Source organism: Ursus arctos, unplaced genomic scaffold (assembly GCF_023065955.2).
Source record: "Ursus arctos isolate Adak ecotype North America unplaced genomic scaffold, UrsArc2.0 scaffold_9, whole genome shotgun sequence".
Classification (NCBI taxonomy): domain Eukaryota; kingdom Metazoa; phylum Chordata; class Mammalia; order Carnivora; family Ursidae; genus Ursus; species Ursus arctos.
In genome coordinates, this window is record NW_026623111.1 from 2052446 (window position 1) to 2075989 (window position 23544).

Genomic DNA, 23544 nt, shown 5'->3' on the forward strand with positions numbered 1-23544 from the left:
TGGGTTCTGAGCTCTCACCTCCACCACTTCACTGAAACCAGCCTTGTCAAGATCACCAGGGTCCGTTCTTGGTCCTAACCCTACTACACCTGTGGGCTGCACATGACATAGCTCATCACGGGGGTCATCTCAGTCAATACGTCCTTCTAGACCAGCACCCTCCATGGTTTTCTGCTGTTTCAGTGCTTGTCCTTCTCAGACTGCTTGGCCGGTTGCCTCTCATTTGCTAGACCTCTTCATATTGAAATGCTCCCAAGGCTCAGTCCATGGAGTCTCACTCCCTTGTGATCTTATCCAGTAACATGGTTTGAAGCAAGCTGCTCTCTCTCACATTGAGATCTGCAGCCTGGACCTTTCCATTGAACTGCAGCCCATTCTCCACTTGCCCACTTGACATTGCTACTTGAAAACCTCATCTGCATGCACACACACACACACACACACAAAGAGTCAAAACCAACTCTTAACATTCACCCTGCCCCCCCATACTCTGGTTTCTCTTCAGATCGTATAAATCTTTCGCCTTTTAACATTCACCCTGCCCCAATTTTTTGCTTCTGCATCTCAGTTAATACTCAGGCCAAAAATATTACAGTTGACTTTTAATTCCGTATATCCCACATCCAGTCCTTGGGCAAATTTTTTAGATCTCCCTTCAAAATGTAAAGAATCTGATCTCTCACTGCCTTCAGCATGGCTCAAGCCGTCAACCCCTCTTGCCTGGAAGACCATAGTTGGTTGATATGTGGTCTCAGCTTCTACCTTTCTGACCCTGCAGTCTGTTCTCAACACACCAGCCGGTGTGATCCTATTAAAATTTAAGTTGAAGTGTCAGCCCTCTCCTCCAAACCCTTGCCATGGCCTCCCAGACCAAGCAGAGTAAAAGAAGGAATGTTGGCATTATCAGAACAGGAATTTTTAAAAACTGTGATTAGTATCCTAAGGGCTTTAATGGAAAAAGTTAGACAACATGCAAAAAACAGATGGATAATGTAAGCAGAGAGATGGTAATTCTAAGGAAGAATCAAAAGAAATGCTAGAGGTAAGAAAAACCAAAACAATAACAAATGAATCCATTTGATGGCCTCATTAACTGACTGGACAGGGCTGAGGAAAGAATCTCTGAGCTTGAGGATATGACTGAGAATTTCTACAACTGAAAAGGAAGGAGAAAAAAGACTGAAAAAAATCACAACAGAATATCCAAAAACTGTGGCACAACCATAAAAGGCATAACATACGTGTAATGGGAATGCCAGGAGGAGCTGAAAGAGAGAAAGGAACAGATGAAATTTTTGAAGTAATAATGATTGAGACTTCCCCCAGTTAATGTCTGACATCAAGCCACAGATGAGGCTCAGAAAACATGGAACAGGATAAATGTCAAAAGAATGACACCCAGGAGGAACACCTGGGTGGCTCAGTCGGTTAAGCATCTGCCTTCAGCTCAGGTCATGATCCTGGGGTCCTGATATCAAGCTCTGTGTTGGGCTCCCCGCTTGGTGGGGAGCCTGCTTCTCTCTCTTCCCCTGCCCTCCCCCACTCTCTCGCTCTCTCTCTCTCGCAAATAAATAAAAATTTAAAAAAAGGAATTATACTTAGGAATATCATTTTCAAACTTCAGGAAATCAAAGATAAAGAAAAAATCTTGAAAGAAGCCACAGATAAAAACGCTTTACCTATGTGGACCAAAGGTAAGAATTATATCTGGTTTCTTCCCAGAACCCATGCAAGGAAGAAGACAGGGGAGTGAAACATTTAGAATATTGGAAGAAAACCCCACCAGCCTAGAATTCTGTACCCTGTGAAATTATCATCCAAAAGTGAGAAGAAATGAAGACTTTCTTAGACAAACAAAAACTGAGGGCATTTGTTGCCAGTAGATCTGCCTTGCAAGAAATGTTAGAAGTCGTTCAGAGAGAAAGAAAATTACATATTCAGAAACTTGGCTCTACATAAAGGAAAAGCATTGGAAAATGAATACATGAAGGTAAAATGAACACTTGTTTTTTTTATTCTTAATCTAATAGCTGTCAGATAACACAGCACATATATACATACACACACGTATAAAAAGGGTGTGCTTACGTATAAGTGAGAGGAATCACAGCAACGATACAAGGGCTAGGAGGGGAATTAGGAATAGTTTGTTATTTATGAGGTACTTGTACTACCTGTGAAATGGTATAATTTTCTTTGAAAGGGGACTTGGATTAGTTGTAAATGTATATTGCTAACTTTGGGGCGCCTCTAAAAACAATTTAAAAAGAAGTATAATTGATACGCTAAGAAAAATGTGAAAATAGAATCCTATAAAATGATCAAAACCACAAATGGCAAAAAAAAAAAAAAGCATGGAAGACAACAGTAAGAACAAGACAAGAGCAACAAATAGTAGTAAAAATATGGTAAATATTAATCCAACTACAGATACCTTGTTTTATCATGCTTTACAGATGCTGCACTTTTTACAAATTGAAAGTTTGTGGCAACCCTGTGTCAAGTCTTTTGGTGCCATTTTTTCCAACAGCATTTTTTCTCTTTATGTCTCTGTCACATTTTGGTAATTCTTATAATATTTCAAACTTTTAAGTTATTATATTGTTATAGTGATGTGTGATCAGTGGGTATGACTTACTGAAAGCTCAGATGATGGTTAGCATTTTTAGCAATAAAGTATTTTAAAATTAAGTTATATACATTGTTATTTAGGCATAGTGCTATTGTATGGTAAACAGAGTACAGCATAGTGTAAACATAACTTATGTGTACTGGGAAGCCAAAAATTTCATTTGTGTTGCTTTATTGTGACATTTGCTTCATTGTGGTGATCTGGCAGTAAACCCACAGTGTCTCTGAGGTATGCCTGTATTGTGCATCAGTAATCGCTTTAAACATCAGTGGTTGTAAATGCACCAATCAAAAGAGAGAGATTATCAGAGTGGATAGAAAAATAAGACCCAACTACATGTTGTCTATAAGAAGCCCACTTTAAATATAAAAATACACATAGATTAAAAATAAAGGGATGGAGAAAGGTATTCCATGCTGCCAGTAATCAAGGGAGGTAGGCGTACCTTTGTTAATTTCACACAGTTTAAACTTCAGAGCAAAGATAAAGGGTAAAGAGAGGCATTACATAATGACAAAAGGGATAATTCTCCAAGAAGATGTAGCAATCCTTAATGTGTATGTGCCTAACAACATATAGGCAGAATATGTGAGTCAAAAACTGATAGAACTGCAAGGAAAAATTGAGGAATACACTACACATTCTTCTCAAGATCACATTGGAACATTCTCTAAGAGAGTCTACATTCTGGGCCATAGAACACACTGGGACAAATTTAAAAGAATAGAAGTCATATAAAATCTGCTCTCAGACCACAGTGGAATTAAACTAGAAATCATAACAGAAAGATAGCTGGAAAATCCCCCAAATACTTGGAGATTAAACAACACACTTAAAAAAAAAAAAAAGAATTTTATTTATTTATTTATTTATTTATTTATTTATTTGAGAGAGAGAGAGAGCACACCAGTGGTGGTGGTGGGGGGAGAGGCAGAGGGAGAAGCAGACTCCCCTCTGAGCAGGGAGCCTGACACGGGGCTTGATCCCAGGATCCTGGGATCATGACCTGAGCCAAAGGCAGACACTTAACCAACTGAGCCACCCAGATGCCCCAATAATAAAAATTAGAGTAGAAATCTGTGAAGCTGAAGGCAGGAAATCAACAAAATGAAAATTTGATTCTTTGAAAAGGTTAATAACATCTGTAAGCCCTAGCTAGACTAAGAAAAAAAGAAGACACAAATTAATAATATCAGAAATGAAAGAGGGGACATCAGTACAGGTCCCATTGATGGAGCTTGACTAGGAGTAAGGCATCTTAGAAGATAATTGCCAGAGAAAGGTAAAATTACGCTCATACAGATCACATTAAAATGAACATGTGTTTTGTTTTATTCACATAGAGAACCAGGCAAATGTTCTAAACAATTCAAATGAAGTCAAAAGGCTCACTCCTTTACTCATATGAGTAAAGGAATTGAATTGCAAATCCGGGAAAAGAAGTCCATGGAAACTACCAGACAAAACAGCTTGCATGTGTGCCTGTCAATTTACAGAAAGCTACGCAATAGGTCAAAGACAAGGAAGGCTAGAATCTGATAACCTGGAAGGTTGTGCTGGACGGATACAATGCAGTGTTTCCTGAAACACTTTTTTTCTTCTGAAAACTTTAAGATAAATCAAGTACACTAAAATTTCATTAATTTGAGCTCATGAATTGGTGAGCCAATAACTCAGGAGAAGTCTGAATTAGGGAACTTCCCTATGAAAATGACATAGGAGATGCTAGCTCCATTTCTGTTTACAGCTTTGCTCTGATTTAGCCACTGGATAGATATCCTGTGATCAGCGTTTCTCATGCACACAGGGAAAACCTAGCCTGGCAGGGTTTGCTGCTTCCCGACCAGTCTGTGGATCTGTGAAGTGACCTATCATCGCCCTGTACTCTGGCTCGGGACCAGGGGCCTTGTTCACCAAATAGTTATTGAGTGTCTATTTTATGCCAGCCACTCATCCAGCTATCCGGGTTACAGCTGTGAATAACACAGATAAACCCCTCTCTTCAAGGAGTTTCTAATCTCATGAGGAGACAGGTCCTCAACAGGATACATGAAACAGATTGTATGGTGGACAGTGATAAGAGCCAAGAAGAGAGAATAAAGCAGAGAAGCGGAGTGCTAAGGATTAAGCATGAGGGTAGGACAAGAAAGGTCATGTCGGGGGCCAGGAGCAAAGACCTGAGGAAATGAGGGATCTACCTTTGCTGGGGAAGAGTGTTTTGGGCCATGAAACATGAGGCTGGGGATGGAGGGAGAGAGGAGCAGAGGAGAGCCTGCCTGGGACAGTGAACAATCTGTCAAAATGGACTGAGCTGTGTGGGAAAAAATCAAATTGTAGAGTGATGTATGGAGTAACACACTTTTTAAAAAAATTTTATTTATTTGAAAGAGAGCACGAGCGGGGTGAAGGGCAGAAGGAGAAGCAGACTCCCCTCTGAGCAGGGAGCCTGACCGTGGGGCTCATGATCCCAGGACTCCGGGATCATGACCTGAGGCGAAGGCAGACACTTAAGCAACTGAGCCACCCAGGCTCCCCAGTAGCACACCATTCTTGTTAACAACCTCTAGAGTAAGGGTTCTTAATCTAAATGAAATAAAATATATATGATTGTAAAAGAAGTCAGCTATATTGAAATAATTGTAAAATTTTTTAAACACATTTGTGTTATAAAAGTGCTTTGTTATCGGAGCATTAAGTAACAAGGCGATAAATACATAGGCGAGTTAAAGTCTCATCCTTTAAAGATCCATCAGTGTGAAGGCTGTCATGGCTAGTTTGAATGGGGCTTCTAAACTATGGGGTGGTCTTTGACTCACCTGCTTCCATGTGTCCATCAACACAGTTGTGGGGAGTCACAGAGAGTAAAATAGCTAGGCCAACCATGTAAGAACATAAGACCTAGCCATTTGGAGTCTGAACGATTAACTACCAGGCACAGGGCTGCCTAGGGGTTGCTTGCTCCATCACTTGTAGACACTCTGGCAGCTGGTCTGGCACCTCTATGATAATTTCAAAGTAGTGTGAGCGTAAATATTTTGAGTTATCTCTAGCAACTGTCATGTGATAGGGAAATCTGAATGCTCTTGGTGATAAACTCACAGATACTACTAATGTTATAATACTCTTGCCTACATTTATGGCTGAAAGAAATGATAAATTTTGGTTAGAAGTTAATGAAGCTAAAGGTGTTTTTTTCTGTCCAAATTCTGGGACACCCTGATATCTGCCTGTGAATGCCAGGTTAAGAATCTTGCTCTAAAGCAATATATTTTTCAAGGCTACACACACACACACACACACACACACACACACACACACTTAAAAACACACTAAATTTAGGATTGTTTCTTGTGGGCCTAGGACTAGGGATGGTGTATAATGTGTGTTATAGAAATATAGAATATGTTATAAAAATAATTATGGTAGTCATAGTAGAAAACCAACCCCCAAACCCCTTAATATCCAGCAGAATTTGTAGACCAGAGTCCAGTTCTTTCTCACATTATGCATTTACCTTGGTGGTCCTGTTTATTGATTGAAAATCAGGTGTTATGACAAAGGTAGTATCCCCGTTTGACCAGTGTGATTATGCGGGCTCAAATCCCAGCTTAATTTCTAAATGTGTTTATGGCAAATAATTTATTTTAAATGTTTGTGTACTTTTTAAAAAGGCTTTGGTTACACCATTTTGCTTCTTAATAGCAGTAATGGTTAAACAGGATTCCTGGAGCAGACCCACGTATCTCACTAGTTGTGAGATGTTGGACAAGTGATTTGACCTCTTTGCTTTGGTCCTTTATCTGAGAAAAGGGAATAGTGGTAGTATTTTCATCATAGGGTGAAGGATGATTCAATGAGTCAATGTATATGAAGCTCCTAGAAAGGTGTCTGGCACATAATAAAGACTCAGTAAATTTCTTATTCCTCCTCCTCCTCCTAGACCTTGGCAATTTCATCCTGCCTGACTCATGCGCTATAGTCAGCATCTGCAATTTTTCAGGTCTCCTCAAAGTTAGCAAACATTCCTTTAGGGTCTGCTGTGTGCAGAGTACCTGGAGCCCCCTTACATCCCATCAATCATATTTTGAACGCTAGAGATGCACTGGGCATAAGACCATGAATCTAGAGCCTGCCCTTGCTGAGATTTAATGAAAGTGTTTTCAAGATGCAAAGGGCATGAAAAGGAAAGAGTGCCTACATCTCTCTAGGAAAGGCAGGGTAGGCTTGAGCTGAGTAGAGATTTGCCTGCACTAATAAGGCCAGAGTGACAGTCCAGGCATTTTCCAGGTTCCTGGAGGAAACCTGCTCTTACTTCTTAGGGGCCTTTGTGGACAGTGTGGCTTGGGCATGGTGTGCCTGTGGAATGATGTTACGTAGGGCTGTGCTTTATTTTCCCTTCAGCCCTAGACTCAGAAGTGAGCTGGTATTTGCACTTTAGGAAAGTAATGTTGGAAGGCAGTGTGGAGGAGGGTCTGGAAGGGGAAGACTGGGTATAGGAAGGTCGGTCAGAAGAAGAGGCCAATGACCTTGGTAACAGCATGGGCAAGGAGAGTAGGAGACAGGAGTACCTTTGCAGGCAGGGCTGGCCACCTGCTGTATGCCTGGTGCCTGGACAATGCCCAACACACAGGACTTGGGCTGCAAATGCTTTCTGAATAAGTGGGTGAGGCATTTCAGAGATGGAGTTAGATAGTGCCCCAGTTTCCAGCTCTATTTGCCTGGTAGATGGTGGGTAGTTAACTGGAGGCATAGTGTGGAAAGAGGGTTGAATTTGAGGGGAAGACAATTGAGTCCGATTTGAACATGTTGACCTCGAGGTGCTCTGGGACCTCCTCTGCATAGTGGATATAAGTTTGGAGTCATGATCCCAGTTGAAATGGAGGGGGTGGGTGGAGGAGCAAAAAGAAGATCATGGAAGAAGCCCTTGCATCTCCGACCATTATCGATTTGCAGACTACTATCACATCCGTACCTCTAGCCAGGCCTTCTTCTCTCCTGAGCTCCTCCAGATAGCTTTCCCTCATAGTGCTTCACTCATTGTGCTTAAGGCAGAGCTCATAACTTCCCAGAACATGGCTTTCCCCCCGGTTTCTCTATTCTTTCCAATAGCCCTGGAGTCTTTTAATCACTGGCCAAAACTGTGATGTTTTCTCTAGGATAAAATTTAGTAAAATTTTAGCTCCTCAGAATGCTTAAAATTGAAGGTTCTAATTTCTCTTGAGTTTTGTTTGAAGGGGCTTATTTAAAAATATCTTTCTAAAATATTACCTTTTTAAAATTTTATTTGACTTTATTAAAAATTTTATTTGAGTATGGTTGACACACAATGTTGCATTAGTTTCAGGTGTACAAATAGTGATTCAATATCTCTATACTTTATGCCATGCTTACTGCAGCGTGGCCGCCATCCACTAAAATGTCATCTAACAGCTTTTCCTCCATTCTTGTCTCACTTCCAGACCTTCCCGAGGATCATTCCCTCACCCCCATCAGGTCTCTGCCTAAGCGTGACCCTCTTGAGAGGCCTTCTCCAATCTCACCTTAGCCCTTATATTACCCTTCATCTTTGCCTTGCTTGATTTTGTTGCATACCATTTTGTACTGTATGATTGGCTAATTTTTTTTATCACTTATCATTACCTGCTTTTTAAAAAAATCTCTCTCCCTCACTAGAATGGGGGGGAGGGATACGATCTTCTTTACCATTGTATTTCCTGTCCTTTGCATGCATTTGCTCCATAGTAGGGATGCAGCCATGTATGATATGTCATGTTAGGTCCAATTCACAAATATGGAAGCTTAGGTTCAGTAGAGTTAGTTATAGAAGGTCAGGGTCACGTGGTTTCTAAATGATAAAGTCAGTGACTGATTGCATCACTTGGGATTTTAATACTTGCTAAGCTACCTTCCAGGTCAGACAAATTATTATAAGCTTGTATTTTCACTCACCTTATGTACCAAACTACTCAAACGGAATACTTTAGTGGAAATAGTTGTTATAGTTGGATATTTCTGATCATTAAAAAAATACTTTTTTTCCCCAAATTTAGGAGGATATGGCAAAAAAAGTGGTCGTAGTAAAAAATGGAGGGAAATGCTGAAGCTGCCCCCTGTCAGCCAGTGCAGCGAGCTTAGACATTCCATTGGTGAGTAAGCAGTGCCAGCCTGGAGATCATGTCTGGCATTGTACCATTTGTTAGATGTTACTCTTTTAAGAAGTAATATGTGCTCATTGTCCTATATAGAACAGAAGAGTAATATAGTAAAAGTTCCTCTCCCCTTGACCCAATTAATCATCTCTCTAGAAGTGAACACAATGTTTTCTAAGTTCATCCATGCTGTGGCATGAATCAGTGCTTAATTCCTTTTTCTTGGCAAATAATATTTCATCGTACGGATAGATCACTTCTTATTTATTCATTCATTAGTAGATTGATGAGTTGTTTAAATTTTTTTGTCTATTATGAATAATGCTGCTAGAAATATTCATGTACAAGTGTTTTCTTTGTGGTAGAGTACACAAAAAATTACCATTTTAACCATTTTAAAAATATTTACTTGAGAGAGAGAGAGAGAGAGAGCATGCACACGTGGTGGGGAGGGGCAAAGGGAGAGGGAGACAAGCAGACTTGGTGCAGAGCAGGGAGCCAACATGGGGCTTGATTCATGACTCTGAGATCAGGACCTGAGCTGAAACCAAGGGTCAGATGCTTAACCAGCTGTGCCACCCAGGTGCCCCTCATTTTAACCATTTTTAAATATAAAGTTCAGTGGCATTGATTTGGATTTGTACTACATTTTGTGTATCCATTCATGTGCTGAATGGGTTATTTCTACCATTTGGCTATTGTGAATAATGCTGCTAGAACATTGGTGTACAAATGTTTGAGTCCCTGCTTTCAATTTTTTGTGTATATACCCAGAATTGGAATTGCTGGGTAATATGATAATTCTATCTTTAACTTTGTAAGGCACTGCCAGACTGTTTTCCAATGTGGCTACACCATTTTGTGTTCCTGTCAACAATAACAATATATGAGGATTCCAGTTTCTTCATGTCCTCCCTGACCCTTTTTATTTTCCGTTTTGTTTTTATAGAAATCTGAGTGGGTGTGAAGTGGTATCTCATTGTGTGTGTTTTTTTTTTAAAGCTTTACTTATTTAAGTAATCTCTACACCTTGCATGGGGCTTGAACTCACAGCCCCGAGATCAAGAGTCATATGACTCTCTGACCGAGCCAGCCAGGCACCCCTATCTCATTGTGTTTTGATCTGTGTTTCCCAATGACTAATGATGTTGAACATCTTTTCATGTACTTATTGGCCATTTGTATATCTTCTTTGGAGAAATATCTGTTCAAATCCTTTGCCCATTTTTTTTTTTTTTAAGTAGGCTGTGTACCCAGCATGGAGCCCAATGTGGGGCTTGAACTCACAACCCTGAGATCAAGAGTCAGATGCTTGCTTAATGGACTGAGACACCCAGGCACCCCCTTTGCCCATTTTTTAATTGGATTGTTTGTCTTTTCATTGTTGAAATATAAGTGTTCTTTATATATTCTAGTTACTAGACTCTTACAGATATTTGATTTCCAAATATTTTCTCCCATTCTGTGTTTTCCTTTACTTTCTTGATGATATTCTTTGAGGAACACAAGTTTCTTTTTTTTTTTTGGATGAACTCCAACTGATCTATTTTTTTCTTTTGTTGCTGTGCTTTTGGTGTCATATCTAAGAAACCACTACTTAATCCAAAGTCACAAAGATTTACACCTACACTTTCTGTTAAGAGTTTTATAGTTTTAGCTCTCACGTTTAGGTGTTTGATCGAGTTGGAGTTAATTTTTGTTTATGGCATGAGGTAGGGATCCAGTTTCATACTTGCATTGGATATCCAGTTGTTGCAGAACCATTTATTGAAATGACTATTTTTCACCATTGAATTGTCTTAGTGCCTTTATAGAAAATCACCTGACTGTAAAGGTGAGGGTTTATTTCTAGACACTTGTGAGGATACACATGCTTGTATTTAGGGCCTACCCAGATAAACCAGGACAGTCTTCCATCTCAAGATCCTTGACTTCATCATATTTGCAAAGGCTCTTTTTTTAAAATAAGGTCATATTTCTAGGGGTTAGGACCTGATACATTGGGAGGGCTATTATTCAGCCTGCTACAGATGGTGACTCTAGGCTTCACTTTTTGAGGAACTGGCAAGCTGTTTTCCAAAGCAGCTGCATATTTTACGTTCCCACTGGCAATATATGAGAGTTCCAGGTTCTCCACATCCTTGCCAACTTATTTTCATTATAGCCATCCTAGTGAGTGTGATTTGCTCTTCACTAATTACTAATGATGTTAAGCATCTTTTTATTGATTATTGGCCATGCTTCTTTGAGCCAATGGATATTTGATCCATAGTATTAATAGTATTTCCTGCATAAAGCACCGAGTGATTAGTGTGGAGGTTGATTCCATTATTTGACATTTGCATTGTAATTAAGATATTATAAACTTTACTTTGGGACTCTTTGTCCTATTGAATATATTCATAGGGCTATAGAAACATTTCCATGTTCATCTGCATATTAATTATCTCAGTATGCTTCTGATTCTTTAAGGGTAGATTTTAGTGCAGAGAATGAAGTAAATTACATTAATGTCCCATTAGTTAACTTTTTTCCCCGGTTTGTGCTCTTTTTTAAAATTAGTTTATTTTCACTGAGATATGTAATTTACATATAACATTGTGTAAGTTTAAGGTATACAACACCATTAGTTAACTTTTAAATGTCATCATTTATTCACTTCCATGTACATAGCACTGGGTATGGCACTACCAATACAGTGGCTAAGAAACAGATGTGACCTCTGCCCTCTTGGCAGAGATAGTTATAAAATAAAGAATTGCAGAAATAAATGTAATTACAAACTGCAGTTAGCCCTTTGAAGGAAAAGGTACAGACTGTTGGGTAAGTACAGGACCCCAAAGTGGGATGGAGCATGGCAGTTTCCAGGGACATGAAACAGGCCAGTCTTCCTGGAGCAGAGACAAAGAAGGACAGTGGCACTGGATGAGAGGAAGGGAGGAAAGTGGGGCTCCTGGGCCTGGTAAGGGCATTTGTCTTAGTTGAAGTTCGATGCTGTTAGATTTTCAGCAGAGGTATGACATAAGTGGATACACTTTTTTATTTTTTAAGATTTTATTTATTTATTTGTCAGAGAGAGAGAATGAACACAAGCAGGGGGAGCAGCAGGCAGAGGGAGAAGCAGGCTCCCTGATGAACAAGGAACCCGATGCAGGACTGGGATCATGATCAGAGCTGAAGGCAAATGCTTAACTGACTGAGCCACTCAGGTGTCCCTGGATGCACATTTTTGAAGGGCATCTCGGGCTTCAGTGTGAGGACTGTGATTGGGAGTGTTGAGAGGGAGCGGGAAGGCCAAAGGAGACACTGTTGCCATTGTGCAGGCAAGAGTGATGGAAGCTCGGCATCTGCTGGAGGTCATGGACGCGAATGACTATGAGAGATCTTTAAGAAGTGGGATCTGGTTGATTTATGTGTGAAGGTAGGAAAGGTGGGGGTACTAAGGATGACTTCCAGGTCTGATCCATCCACCGAGGTCAGGTTCACGATGTGAGGAGCTATGTTGGATGGAATCTGTACATTCATGTTTAGAGATCAGAAGAGTCTGGGCTGTAGGAGCAATCTGGGAGATATCTGTGTCTCCCTGGTGTTTAGGAGTCCATGACTGGGAGTGGATAAGCTCTCCCTAGAGACAGGAGGCCAGGAAAGAGCCCTCACATCTTGGTGTGGCTCAGGCAAAGCAGACCAAGGAGGAATAGTGAGACAGGTCTGTATGCAGTCTGGGGAGTGGAGGGGTCAAGAGAACTGCGGACTAGGATGGCTTCAGGCAGGTGGGCATGTCACAGAGAGGTTGAGAAGCTGCTGGATTTGTCCCCAAGGTCAGGGTCTTTGTTTCCATCTCTAGAACAGTGCTCAGCCACAGTTTTGTTAAATGAATGAATGAAGAATGAGTAAATTGGTGACCTTAGCTGGAGTTGCTTCAGGGCAGATGTACAAGCAGACTTCCTCACGGAATGAAAGAATGTTTCCACTCAGATACCCTCTACTTTGTATGCAGCTCTTTATTTTATTAGTTTACATATGTATTTGATTTAGTGTGGTAGTAAGCATGTTTTGGGTTTTTCTAATTTTTATCCTTTGGTTGTTCTAAATTTGTGGATGCTGGAGAATCCATGAGCTATAAAACTTTGAGTTAGCATCCGTTCTAAAGGAGAATCACTTTGAAAATAAGAGAGAGAGCTTCTGATAAATGGCTCATCCTTCTCTCAGAATTTGATGCATTTAGAATCTCTTGATTACTGGTTCCCTTTCCAACATGGCCCATCAGGAGAGTGCCCTCTCGGGAGTGGACTTGGACTCTGGTGCCCTGAGTGTTCCAGCCCCAGAGGGCTTCTGTGCTGGTTCTCCCTGTCCACTATGGCAGGGCTCCTCCCTCCCTGTGGCCTGAGTTCCCTGTGCGGCGTGGCCTCTCTCTTCCCCCATTTCTGCTCATCGTGGCTGGAACAGTAGATGGTTCACTGTGTAGTCTCTGAGGGGTCAAAAGAAGAAGCCGGATCTTCTGGTTCCTGCAGGACCAGGGCCTCTGGTGGTAAGACAGAAGGAGGCGGTTTGCTGCTTCTGAGACGTATTTTGTGACTCATTTCGGTGGTTTATCATATTTAATTTTAGTAATATGTGAAATCTAGTGCATGGAAGAGTGAAATCATTAATGGAATTGTGAGCCAGATAAGGTAAAAAGAAGTAGATTTAAGGTTTTTGTGATTATTTAAATGCTAGATTTTTAAAGATTGATTTAGAGAAACTTTTTAAAAATTCCCTGATTATATTATTTCCTATGGGTTCTGTGATGTTGCTGTCATTTCTCTAAGATTCTGTTAATGTCATCAGTGTGAAAATTTTAAATTGCAATTAAAGGATTGAGGAGATTGTATGTGTGATGAAATATTTTGAAATAGATAAAGGACTTTACTGAATAAATCATCACCTATGTTCCCACCACCCAAATATAAGTGGAAGATTTTAGAATTAAGGTCTTTTTGAACCATGTATTATTTTTGCTATTGTACTGAGCCAATCTAAAAAACTGGACTGGGTAGGGGCGCCTGGGTGGCACAGCGGTTAAGCGCCTGCCTTCGGCTCAGGGCGTGATCCCAGCGTTGTGGGATTGAGCCCCACATCAGGCTCCTCTGCTGGGAGCCTGCTCTTCCTCTCCCACTCCCCCTGCTTGTGTTCCCTCTCTCGCTGGCTGTCTCTCTCTCTGTCAAATAAATAACTAAAATCTTTAAAAAAAATAAAAAAATAAAAAACTGGACTGGGTAAAATGAGAGGTTTTCCCATGAGGTGCCCGTATCAATGCTGTCCAGTCTGAATGTCTCCATTGTCTCCCCATCACGCTGCAGGACCATCTTGTCCCCAGGATCAAACTCCCGTTGATTGGGCCTGCGCAGCCAGGTGGTGTGCTGAGACCCTTCAGTTCCTTCACTGATCTGGCGCTGTGGGCTCAGGGCAGTGGTCTCATTTTCCAGAGGGGTGTGAAGTGCATGCCAGGTGACCTGGTCTTGCCTCAGATCTCCTCATGCTTTTTGATTTCGCCCTACTTCCTTCTGGAAAAACCCAAGGGGCTCTTACCTTGTGTTTATGTTTTTAAAGATCTTTCAGAAAATGTGGCTTACATCATGTGATCATTTACTCAAGAGATTTTATAATTATGATAGAAATTTACATAGTATCTGAGCTTCAGGATATAGACTTAAAATGTGCAAATAATCTTACGTTCTTCCTGCTTGCACCTAAATTAAGACTTGTAGCTTCCTCAGGGGCGCCTGGGTGGCGCAGTTGTTAAGCGTCTGCCTTTGGCTCAGGGCATGATCCCGGCGTTCTGGGATCGAGCCCCACATCAGGCTCCTCCGCTGGGAGCCTGCTTCTTCCTCTCCCACTCCCCCTGCTTGTGTTCCCTCTCTCGCTGGCTGTCTCTCTCTGTCAAATTAATAAATAAAATCTTAAAAAAAAAAAAAAGACTTGTAGCTTCCTTTACAAGTAAGGACTCAGATCTAGCAGTTAAGAGTTCTGGATGAAATTAAGGGTAATCAAGAAATAATTCTGGAAAGCTTGAATGGAATCCATCTCTAATAAGCAAGTATTTTTTAGTATCTGAGGATGATATAAATATAAAATGCAAAGCAAACTGAAATATACCCACAGAGAGCCCAAATAAACTTAAACTTCAGACATTTGGCTTTGCCAAATAAGCCAGATTAATTTGGAGTGCACTGATTTCTCCCTGGCCAGGCTGTTCCCTCCTGACTCCCTGCTGTGGCATCCTTCCCCAGATCTCCTAGGCTGTGGAGCAATTCTGCAATCCTAGCAATTCTCCCACCCCACATATGTAACTCTGGCCATCTGCTTTGTAGCTCCTCCCTCTGTTCACGGGGCCCAACCGGCCCCTCCTTATGTTTCTCTACTAGGGAATGATCTTAATTTCCCCGGTGCTGCCTTCGCAATACAGATCTTGTTGCCTACAGTACGAGCCAGACTCTGGGACTGTTCTGCTCACAGGTTCTCATCTCCATACAGGGTACTGCCTTCTACTGTTTACCCCATCAGCTTCCTCATTGTCCCCTCAGTAGAGGATGGGTTCCTTGAGAATAGGGCTCCTGTGGTTCCTGTTGTAATGTCCTCACTGTTAAGGGGGAGACTTGACGGGGTTTGAATGAGTTGCCTTCTGAAATTCATTTGTCACCAGAGAATTGGCCTCTTCCTTCCTACTCTGCTGCCTTTGTTCTGGTCCAGCTGCTCTTACTGCTGGCTGGTCCCCTTGCCCCAGCCTGTACTGCCCCACTTCACATCAATGCCCCAGGATCTAGGTGGCCCTCAGGAGTGAGCACTTCCCAAAAGGTCTCTGCTTTCCTTAAGATGCTAGACCTACTGTTGTGAAGGGTCAGTGACATAATACACAGAAAGGACTCAAAATAGTACCTGACACACCGCCACAGGTGAAGAAGCGTCACCACTAGTTATTATGCTCATGTCTGTTCCTTCTAGGGTAGAGAAGATTCCTCGGTATGACACCGAGGCTTGTGGAAAATGTGATCCCAGGCTTCTTTTTTCCTCCAGTGTTATAAAGCTTCATTTGCCTCTACATTTTGCTTCCCTGGGTCCCCTTTTTCAGCCACTCTGAGCTGCTCGTTGAGTCAGTCACATACCTTCCATGTCTCTTGGCCCATAGACTATTCTCAGAATTAAAATCTGGTACAGTAGTACATATTATAATTATATTCCATTTGATCTGGAAGCGAGTAAGTGTGGTTGGAGCCAATAAAAGGAAACTATTCTTTATTGATCACACTTTGCCAAGGATAGTTTTCCCAATATCTTAGTAGGGTTATTTATTTTCTATATTTCTTTGCTTCTTCTGGATTATACCCACTGTTTGTCCTTTTTGGTTTCTATTTTCTTTTTAAAATTTCTCTCTTATTTTATTGTAACTCCTCAAGTAATTCTTTTTTTTTTTTTTTTTAGTAATTCTTTTTTTTATATATAGGTGGATGGAAGGTAAAGTTTCTGAGTTCTTAAATTTTGGAAAATGTCCCTTTTTTTTGACTTCTTGTTTGATAGTTACAGAATTGAATATTTCCACTTCCCTTGACCCCTGAACTTTGAAAACATTGGTGTACTAGTTTCTGGCTTTGCTAATACAGTGTCTCTGATGCTTTACGTGTCGTAGCTAATGTTTTGTTCTTTCTCAGAGGTTTCCTCGTTTCTCCTTACTGTTGGGAATGTCACCGGGATGCCTCTAGATGTGGGTCGCTGTCATTAGTTATGTTTAGCACTCAGTGGGACTTCTAAATCTTTGGCCCCTCAGCCAGTCATTCTGATCATGACTGGGACAGCTCTCCCCCTCCCCCCTTGAGCTCTAGGTGTGTGGGCGCGTCTCCCTTAGGAAGTGCAGCTTGTCTCTAGGGTTTAAGCTGAGGGGTTCTTTAACAATCCAACCCACCAGCTTTCTCTCTTCCAGGTAATCCTCAAATTTCAAACTCCTGTGGTACCCTGTATTCGTTTTCCATGTTGGGTTTCCTTCTTTTTGTTGTGGCTTTGGTTTTTGTTGGCATTTTTGGTCATTTCCGTAGGAATCTGGGAGGAAAAAGTAGGCAGACCTGTAAGCTCCATTTGCAATCCTTAGCTGGAAACTAGGAACATTCCTGAACCCTTGAATTTGGGAGGAAAGTGTTAAAAATTCTCAGTATTATAAAAATGTCACTTTTTGACTGCCTGTGTCTTTTGATTTTTAAGTATAGCATCCCTAAAATAAAATGTGGTAGTAAAATTATACAAAGTAGATGGTAGAAATTTTCCAAAATTGTTGTTTGTTGAAACAAGCAATTATGTGCTGGCAACCAAAACATTTCTCTCCTTGCCTATTCTTTTCCATTTGCAAACTCAGCCACCTAAAGTAGGATTGTTTAGATTCTTAGAACTACTTGGCATGAATAAACCCTTTAACTGAGGAATTTGCTATGGCTTGCTTACTTCTCATGAATTTTATTTAATTGTTCAGTTTAGAGCCGCTCTAGGAGTCCTTCAGTATAATGTTCATTTCAGGTTCAGAGCCATTGCTCAAAGAGCAGCTGATTTTCTTGCTGATGTTTCAATTAACCTATTTCAAACAAAACATTTTTGTTTTATATCCCTCTTGATACTTTGACTAAATATTAGTGCCTTGTTCTCAAAACAATATCAGTGTGTGTGGTAAGGTTAAGGTATATAACATATTACCCACTGAAAAGAAAAAAAAAAAAAAACCCAAGAGCAGTTTAAAAATAATTAAGCATGTGTAAAGTTTGTAACTTGTAAAAGTATAGAAAGGTAGCAAAATGGAAAAGAATTTTAAAGAATGTGCTTGAGTCGATTCCCGTGGTGTATCTCACATAGGCGCAGTTTGTGCCAAACATGCTGGGGAGGATGGGCCTGTGGAAGGATGGAGCCAGATCTCTCGTCTGCCCTTCTCTTCCTCTGCTGTGATCTTGACTGTGCAGCCCCCAGGAATGCTGCTCCCCTGCACAATTCCTTTTGGAGGCAGGCAGGGACATTTCCAGTTATGCTTCACTCAGCTTTATTTAGCAATTCTTCCAGCTCCTTTGGCTCTGTCCAGATACTATAAATATTCATGATGACCAGTCTACATTAGTAAACAAACAAGTAGTTTTTAAAAACCCCCACAAATAGTATTTTTGACTTTTATTTTATCAGGTGCAAACAGCAGTTCAGAAAGCACTTTCTGAATTACAACGATCATATTGGTTTATTTCTTCTCCCCTTTCTTCACCCAGAAAAGGATTATAGCAGTCTTTGTGACAAGCAGCCAATAGGAAGACTTCTCTTCAGGGAATTCTGTGATACGCAACATGATCTAAAGGGATGCATTGAATTCCTGGATGCAGTGGTAAGCAGTTCATCTCAGTGTTGGACTATCCAGTCTCGTGCTTCTGAAAATGAACAGACCAGATGTAAAAACTTAGATCTCTCTAAGTTAAGTAGACCTTGGACATGATGGTAAGAGTGGATAAACCAGTTGCTTGGTGTCATGTTACTTTGGTATGGAAATCCCTGTATAAGATTTCCCCTTATCTGCGGTTTTGCTTTCCATGGCTTCAGTTACCGGCAGTCAGCTGAAGTCCAGAAGCAGACGATCCTCCTTCCGACATGTGGTCAGTGCAGGCGCACTCGGGGATACTGCAGGGCCGGGCGCAGACCATGGCAATGAAGCGAATGTCGCGATGAAGCGAGTCAAATGAATTTTTTTGTTTCCCGTTGCACATAAAAGTTATGTCTACACTATACTGTAATCTATTAACTGTACAATAACATTGATCTAAAAAAACCAATGTTCACACCTTAATTAAAAAATACTCTGTTGTTAGAAAATGCTAAGCCTAGGCATCAGCGAGGCATCATCTTTTTTGGTAGTGGAGAGTCCTGCCTCGATGTTCATGGCTGCTGGCTGGTCGGGGTAAGGGTTGCTGAAGGTTGGGGTGTCTGTGGCAGTTTCTTAAAATAAGACAAGATAGAAGTTTGCAACATTGATTGATTCTTCCTTTCACTTGAACACTTAGAGGCCATTATAGGTTTTTTTTTTTTTTAAGATTTTATTTATGAGAGAGAGAGAGAAAGAACTCGAGCGTGAGTGGGGGCAGGGGGCAGAGGGAGAAGGAGACTCCCTGCTGAGCAGGGAGCCTGACATGGGGACATGGGGCTCAATTGATCCCAGGACCCCGGGATCACGACCTGAGCCCAAGGCAGACGCTTAACTGACCGAGCCACCCAGGTGCCCCTAGAGGCCATCATAGGGTTATTAATTGGCCTAATTTCAATATTGTGTCTTGATGAATTGGGAGGCCCTAGGCGAGGGAAAGAGAGGGGACAGGCTGGTCAGTGGAGCAGTCGGAACACACACAGCGTTTCTTATTGAAGTTCACTGCCGCGTATGAGTGCGGTTCAGGCAGCCCCAGACAGCCGCAAGTAACATCAAGAATCACTGATCACAGATCACCAGAACAAACATAACAATAACGAAAAGATTGAAATATTGGGAGAATTCCAAATTATGACACAGAGACATGACATAAGCAAGTGCTGTTGGAAAAATGGTGCCAAAGACGTGTTCGCCACGGTGTTGTACAGACCGTCCACTTGTAGAGGAACACGTCGTCTGTGAAGTGCCGCGCAGCGAAGCTCAGTAGAATGAGGTGGGCCTGTTCTTTCAGATGAACACTGAGGCTCTTGCCTGTCCTCTGTGGACCTCCCAGCCCCTTCCCTCCGGTGCCTTTACTAGAATAAAGCAGGGCTTTGAAAGGAGTCTTTTTTTTTTTTTTTTTGAAGCTAGAACGCTGGTGTAGTGGGGCAGGCCTCGTCAGTTCCAGGATAGAGTGCAGATATGTCTTAGTGTATCGGGTTATATTTGCCAAGCTGCTATATTTTAACACTTTAGGGATCTACAGTTCTTTATTTCAAAGTGGCTAAACTGCATTGTTAAAGCTCCTTCAGGGTTGGATCTTCTGATGGTGACATGAGACCTATTAATTGTTAGGTGACTGCTGGTCAACTGCAATGACAGGTTCTGTTCTGTGTTTTTTGTTTTTGACAGCAGCTGTGTGGGTTAATAAATCATGCCTAACTATGCCTTTTGTACAGTACTTGCTGCTTGGACTTGAACCTCGCAGGTTCTTGAAGCTTCGGGAGTGGAGAGAAGACTGTATCTTATCTATTTCCCTCATGGCACCCGGCATAATTGTCTGCTCTTTTCTACTTAGTGTTTGTTGACTGAATTAATGGAATCTTTGGCAATTAGTGTGCAGTGAGAGAAATAACCAATAGGAGACATTTATTAAGAGGTTTATTGCAGGGAGGAGGAGTTAAGATGGCAGAGGAGTAGGGGACTCCTTTTTCAGCCGGTCCCCTGAGTCGAGCTGGATAGGTACCAGACCAGCCTGAACATCCACGGAATCAGCCTGAGACACAGGAAGATACATCTGGATCTCTACAAATGAACATCTCCAGCGCTGAGTATTGAGGTACGAAGCAGGGAGCCGTGAAACCGCGCACAGATATCGGAAGATAAACGGAAGGGGGAGGGAGCCGCCGCGTTCGGGCGCCGGGAAGCAGTAGCCACCTGCATGGGGGAGCGGGCGGACTCGCGGATGGCACCCGCGAGAAAACAGACTGTGACCTGAGCGGGGAGCGCGCGCCACCAGACTTCTCATGGAACTCCGGTGCGCTTACTGGAACCAGACTGAGACCGGGAGCTCCGGGAGTGCGCGGGGGCGGCTGGCGGCTGGCAGTGTTAGAAACACAAAGGACAGAGACGCGCCGGCCCTGGAAGTGAGGGCTGGGACGCCGGGTGTGGGGCGCACATCCCGGGACGCTGCACGGTTGAGCAGCACCAACAGAAACAGAGTTCAAGTGGCCAGATCATCAGAGAACGGCCCGCGATCCCCTTTGTTCTGTGACAGAGGCTGAGATTCGGCCACTGCTGCTGTGTCTGTCAGAAAAGGCACAGCAAACCGCCAGGGAAAGCTGCCAGAGAACAAAAGCCTGGAAACACCGGCTCACAGGGTGCCCATCCCCACCCCCCCTCGCAGGAGACACGGAGACCCTATCCAAACAGGGTTGCTTGAGTATTGGCGCGGCAGGCCCCTCCCCCAGAAAGCAGGCTGAAAAATCAAAAAGCCCACATCCCTAAGATCCCTATAAAACAAGGGCGCATGACCTGGGTCCCGGTCAATAATTTGGGCTCTGGACAACCCCGCAACTTCTCCTCATCAGAATGACGAGAAGGAGAAATCCCCCCCCAGCGAAGAAAAGACAATGAGTCTGTGGCCTCTGCCACAGAACTAATGGATATGGATGTAACCACATTATCAGAAATGGAATTCAGAGTAACAATGGTCAAGGTGATGTGTAGACTTGAAAAAAGTATTAACGAAAATGTTAATGAGAATATAGAATCTCTAAGGGTGGAAATGAGAGCGAATCTGGCAGAAATTAAAAAATTCTATGAGCCAAATGCAGTCAAAACTAGAGGCTCTGACGGCCAGGGTAAATGAGGCAGAGGAACGTATTAGCGAATTGGAGGATGGGTTAGTAGAAGAAAAAACAAAAATAGAAGCTGGACTTAAAAAAATCCACCCCCATGAATGTAGGTTACGGGAGATTACTGACTCAATGAAACGATCCAATGTCAGAATCATCGGCATCCCCGAGGGGGTGGAGAAAAACAGAGGTCTAGAAGAGATATTTGAACAAATTGTAGCTGAAAACTTCCCTAATCTAGCAAGGGAAACAAACATTCGTGTCCATGAGGCAGAGAGGACCCCTCCCAAGCTCAATCACGACAAACCTACGCCACGTCTTAGTGCAATTTGCAAATATGAGATCCAAGGATACAGTATAGAAAGCGGCCAGGGCAAAGAAATTTCTCACGTACCAAGGCAAAGGTATCAGAATTACGTCAGACCTGTCTACACAGACCTGGAATGAGAGAAAGGGTTGGGGGGGGGGCATTTTTAAAACTCTTTCAGAGAAAAACATGCAACCAAGGATCCTCTATCCAGCAAGGCTGTCGTTCAGAATTGATGGAGAAATAAAGACCTTCCAGAATCGCCAGTCATTAACCAATTTCATAGCCATGAAACCAGCCCTACAGGAGGTATTACGGGGGGTTCTATAAAGGTAAAAAGGCCCCAACAGTGATACAGGACAGAAAGTCACAACCGATACAAACAAAGACTTTACTGGCAACATGGCATCATTAAAATCATATCTCTCAGTATTCAGTCTCAATGTGAATGGCTTAAATGCTCCCATAAAATGAAACAGGGTTGCAGATTGGATAAAAAGAAATGACCCATCCATTTGCTGTCTACAAGAGACTCATTTTGAACCCAAAGATGCATTCAGACTGAGAGTAAAGGGATGGAATACCATCTTTCATGCAAATGGACCTCTAAAGAAAGCTGGGGTAGCAATTCTCATATCAGATAGATTGGATTTTAAACCAAAGACTATAGTTAGAGACACAGAAGGGCACTATATTATTCTTAAAGGATGTATCCAACAAGTGGATATGACAATTATAAATATATATGCCCCCAACAGGGGAGCAGCAAGATACACAAGCCAACCCTTAACCAGAATAAAGAGACATATAGATAAAAATACATTAATAGTAGGGGACCTCAACACTCCACTATCAGAAATAGACAGAACACCCTGGCAAAAACTAAGCAAAGAATCAAAGGCTTTGAATGCCATACTCGACAAGTTGGACCTCATAGATATATATAGAACACTACACCCCAGAACCAAAGAATACTCATTCTATTCTAATGCCCATGGAACATTCTCAAGAATAGACCATGTTCTGGGACACAAAACAGGTCTCAACCGATACCAAAAGATTGAAATTATCCCCTGCATATTCTCAGACCACAACGCTCTGAAATTGGAACTCAACCACAAGGAAAAATTTGGAAGAAACTCAAACACTTGGAGACTAAGAACCATCCTGCTCAGGAATGACTCGATAAACCAGGAAATCAAAAATCAATTTAAACAATTTATGGAGACCAACGAGAATGAAAACACAACAGTCCAAAACCTATGGGATACTGCAAAGGCAGTCCTAAGGGGGAAATACATAGCCATCCAAGCCTCACTCAAAAGAATAGAAAAATCTAAAATGCAGTTTTTATATTCTCACCTCAAGAAGCTGGAACAGCAACAGAGGGACAGGCCTAATCCACTCACGAGGAAGCAGTTGACCAAGATTAGAGCAGAAATCAATGAATTAGAAACCAGAAGTACAGTAGAGCAGATCAATAGGACTAGAAGCTGGTTCTTTGAGAGAATCAATAAAATTCACAGACCACTGGCAAGACTTATCCAAAAGAAAAGAGAAAGGACCCAAATTAATAAAATTATGAATGAAGAAAAGGAGAGGTCACGACCAACACCAATGAAATTGGAAGGATTATTAGAAACTTTTATCAACAGCTTTATGCCAATAAATTAAGCAATCTGGAAGAGATGGAGGCCTTCCTGGAAACCTATAAACTACCAAGACTGAAACAGGAAGAAATTGATTTCTTAAACAGGCCAATTAATTATGAAGAGATTGAGTCAGTGATAAACAACCTTCCAAATAACAAAACTCCAGGCCTGGACGGTTTTCCTGGGGAATTCTACCAAACATTCAAAGAAGAAATAATACCTATTCTCCTAAAGCTATTTCAAAAAATAGAAACAGAAGGGAAGCTACCAAACTCATTC

At 41.8% G+C, this 23544-nt stretch overlaps 1 protein-coding gene across 10 annotated transcripts in view; it reads left to right on the plus strand.

Moving 5' to 3' along the window:
* GRK4 (G protein-coupled receptor kinase 4) overlaps positions 1 to 23544 on the plus strand; it is a 91674-nt gene that overhangs the window by 13952 nt on the left and 54178 nt on the right. For 5 of the 10 annotated variants that reach the window (XM_057309569.1, XM_057309568.1, XM_057309571.1 and 2 more), the window contains 3 exons: positions 1723 to 1990; positions 8683 to 8778; positions 18048 to 18160. In XM_057309569.1, coding sequence (XP_057165552.1) covers positions 8727 to 8778; positions 18048 to 18160 — 165 coding nt within the window. In that variant the 5' untranslated portion in view covers positions 1723 to 1990; positions 8683 to 8726. Of the gene's footprint in view, positions 1 to 1722; positions 1991 to 8682; positions 8779 to 18047; positions 18161 to 18372; positions 18426 to 23544 lie in introns of those variants that run through there. The other 5 variants (XM_057309574.1, XM_057309573.1, XM_057309575.1 and 2 more) reach the window with 4 other exon arrangements.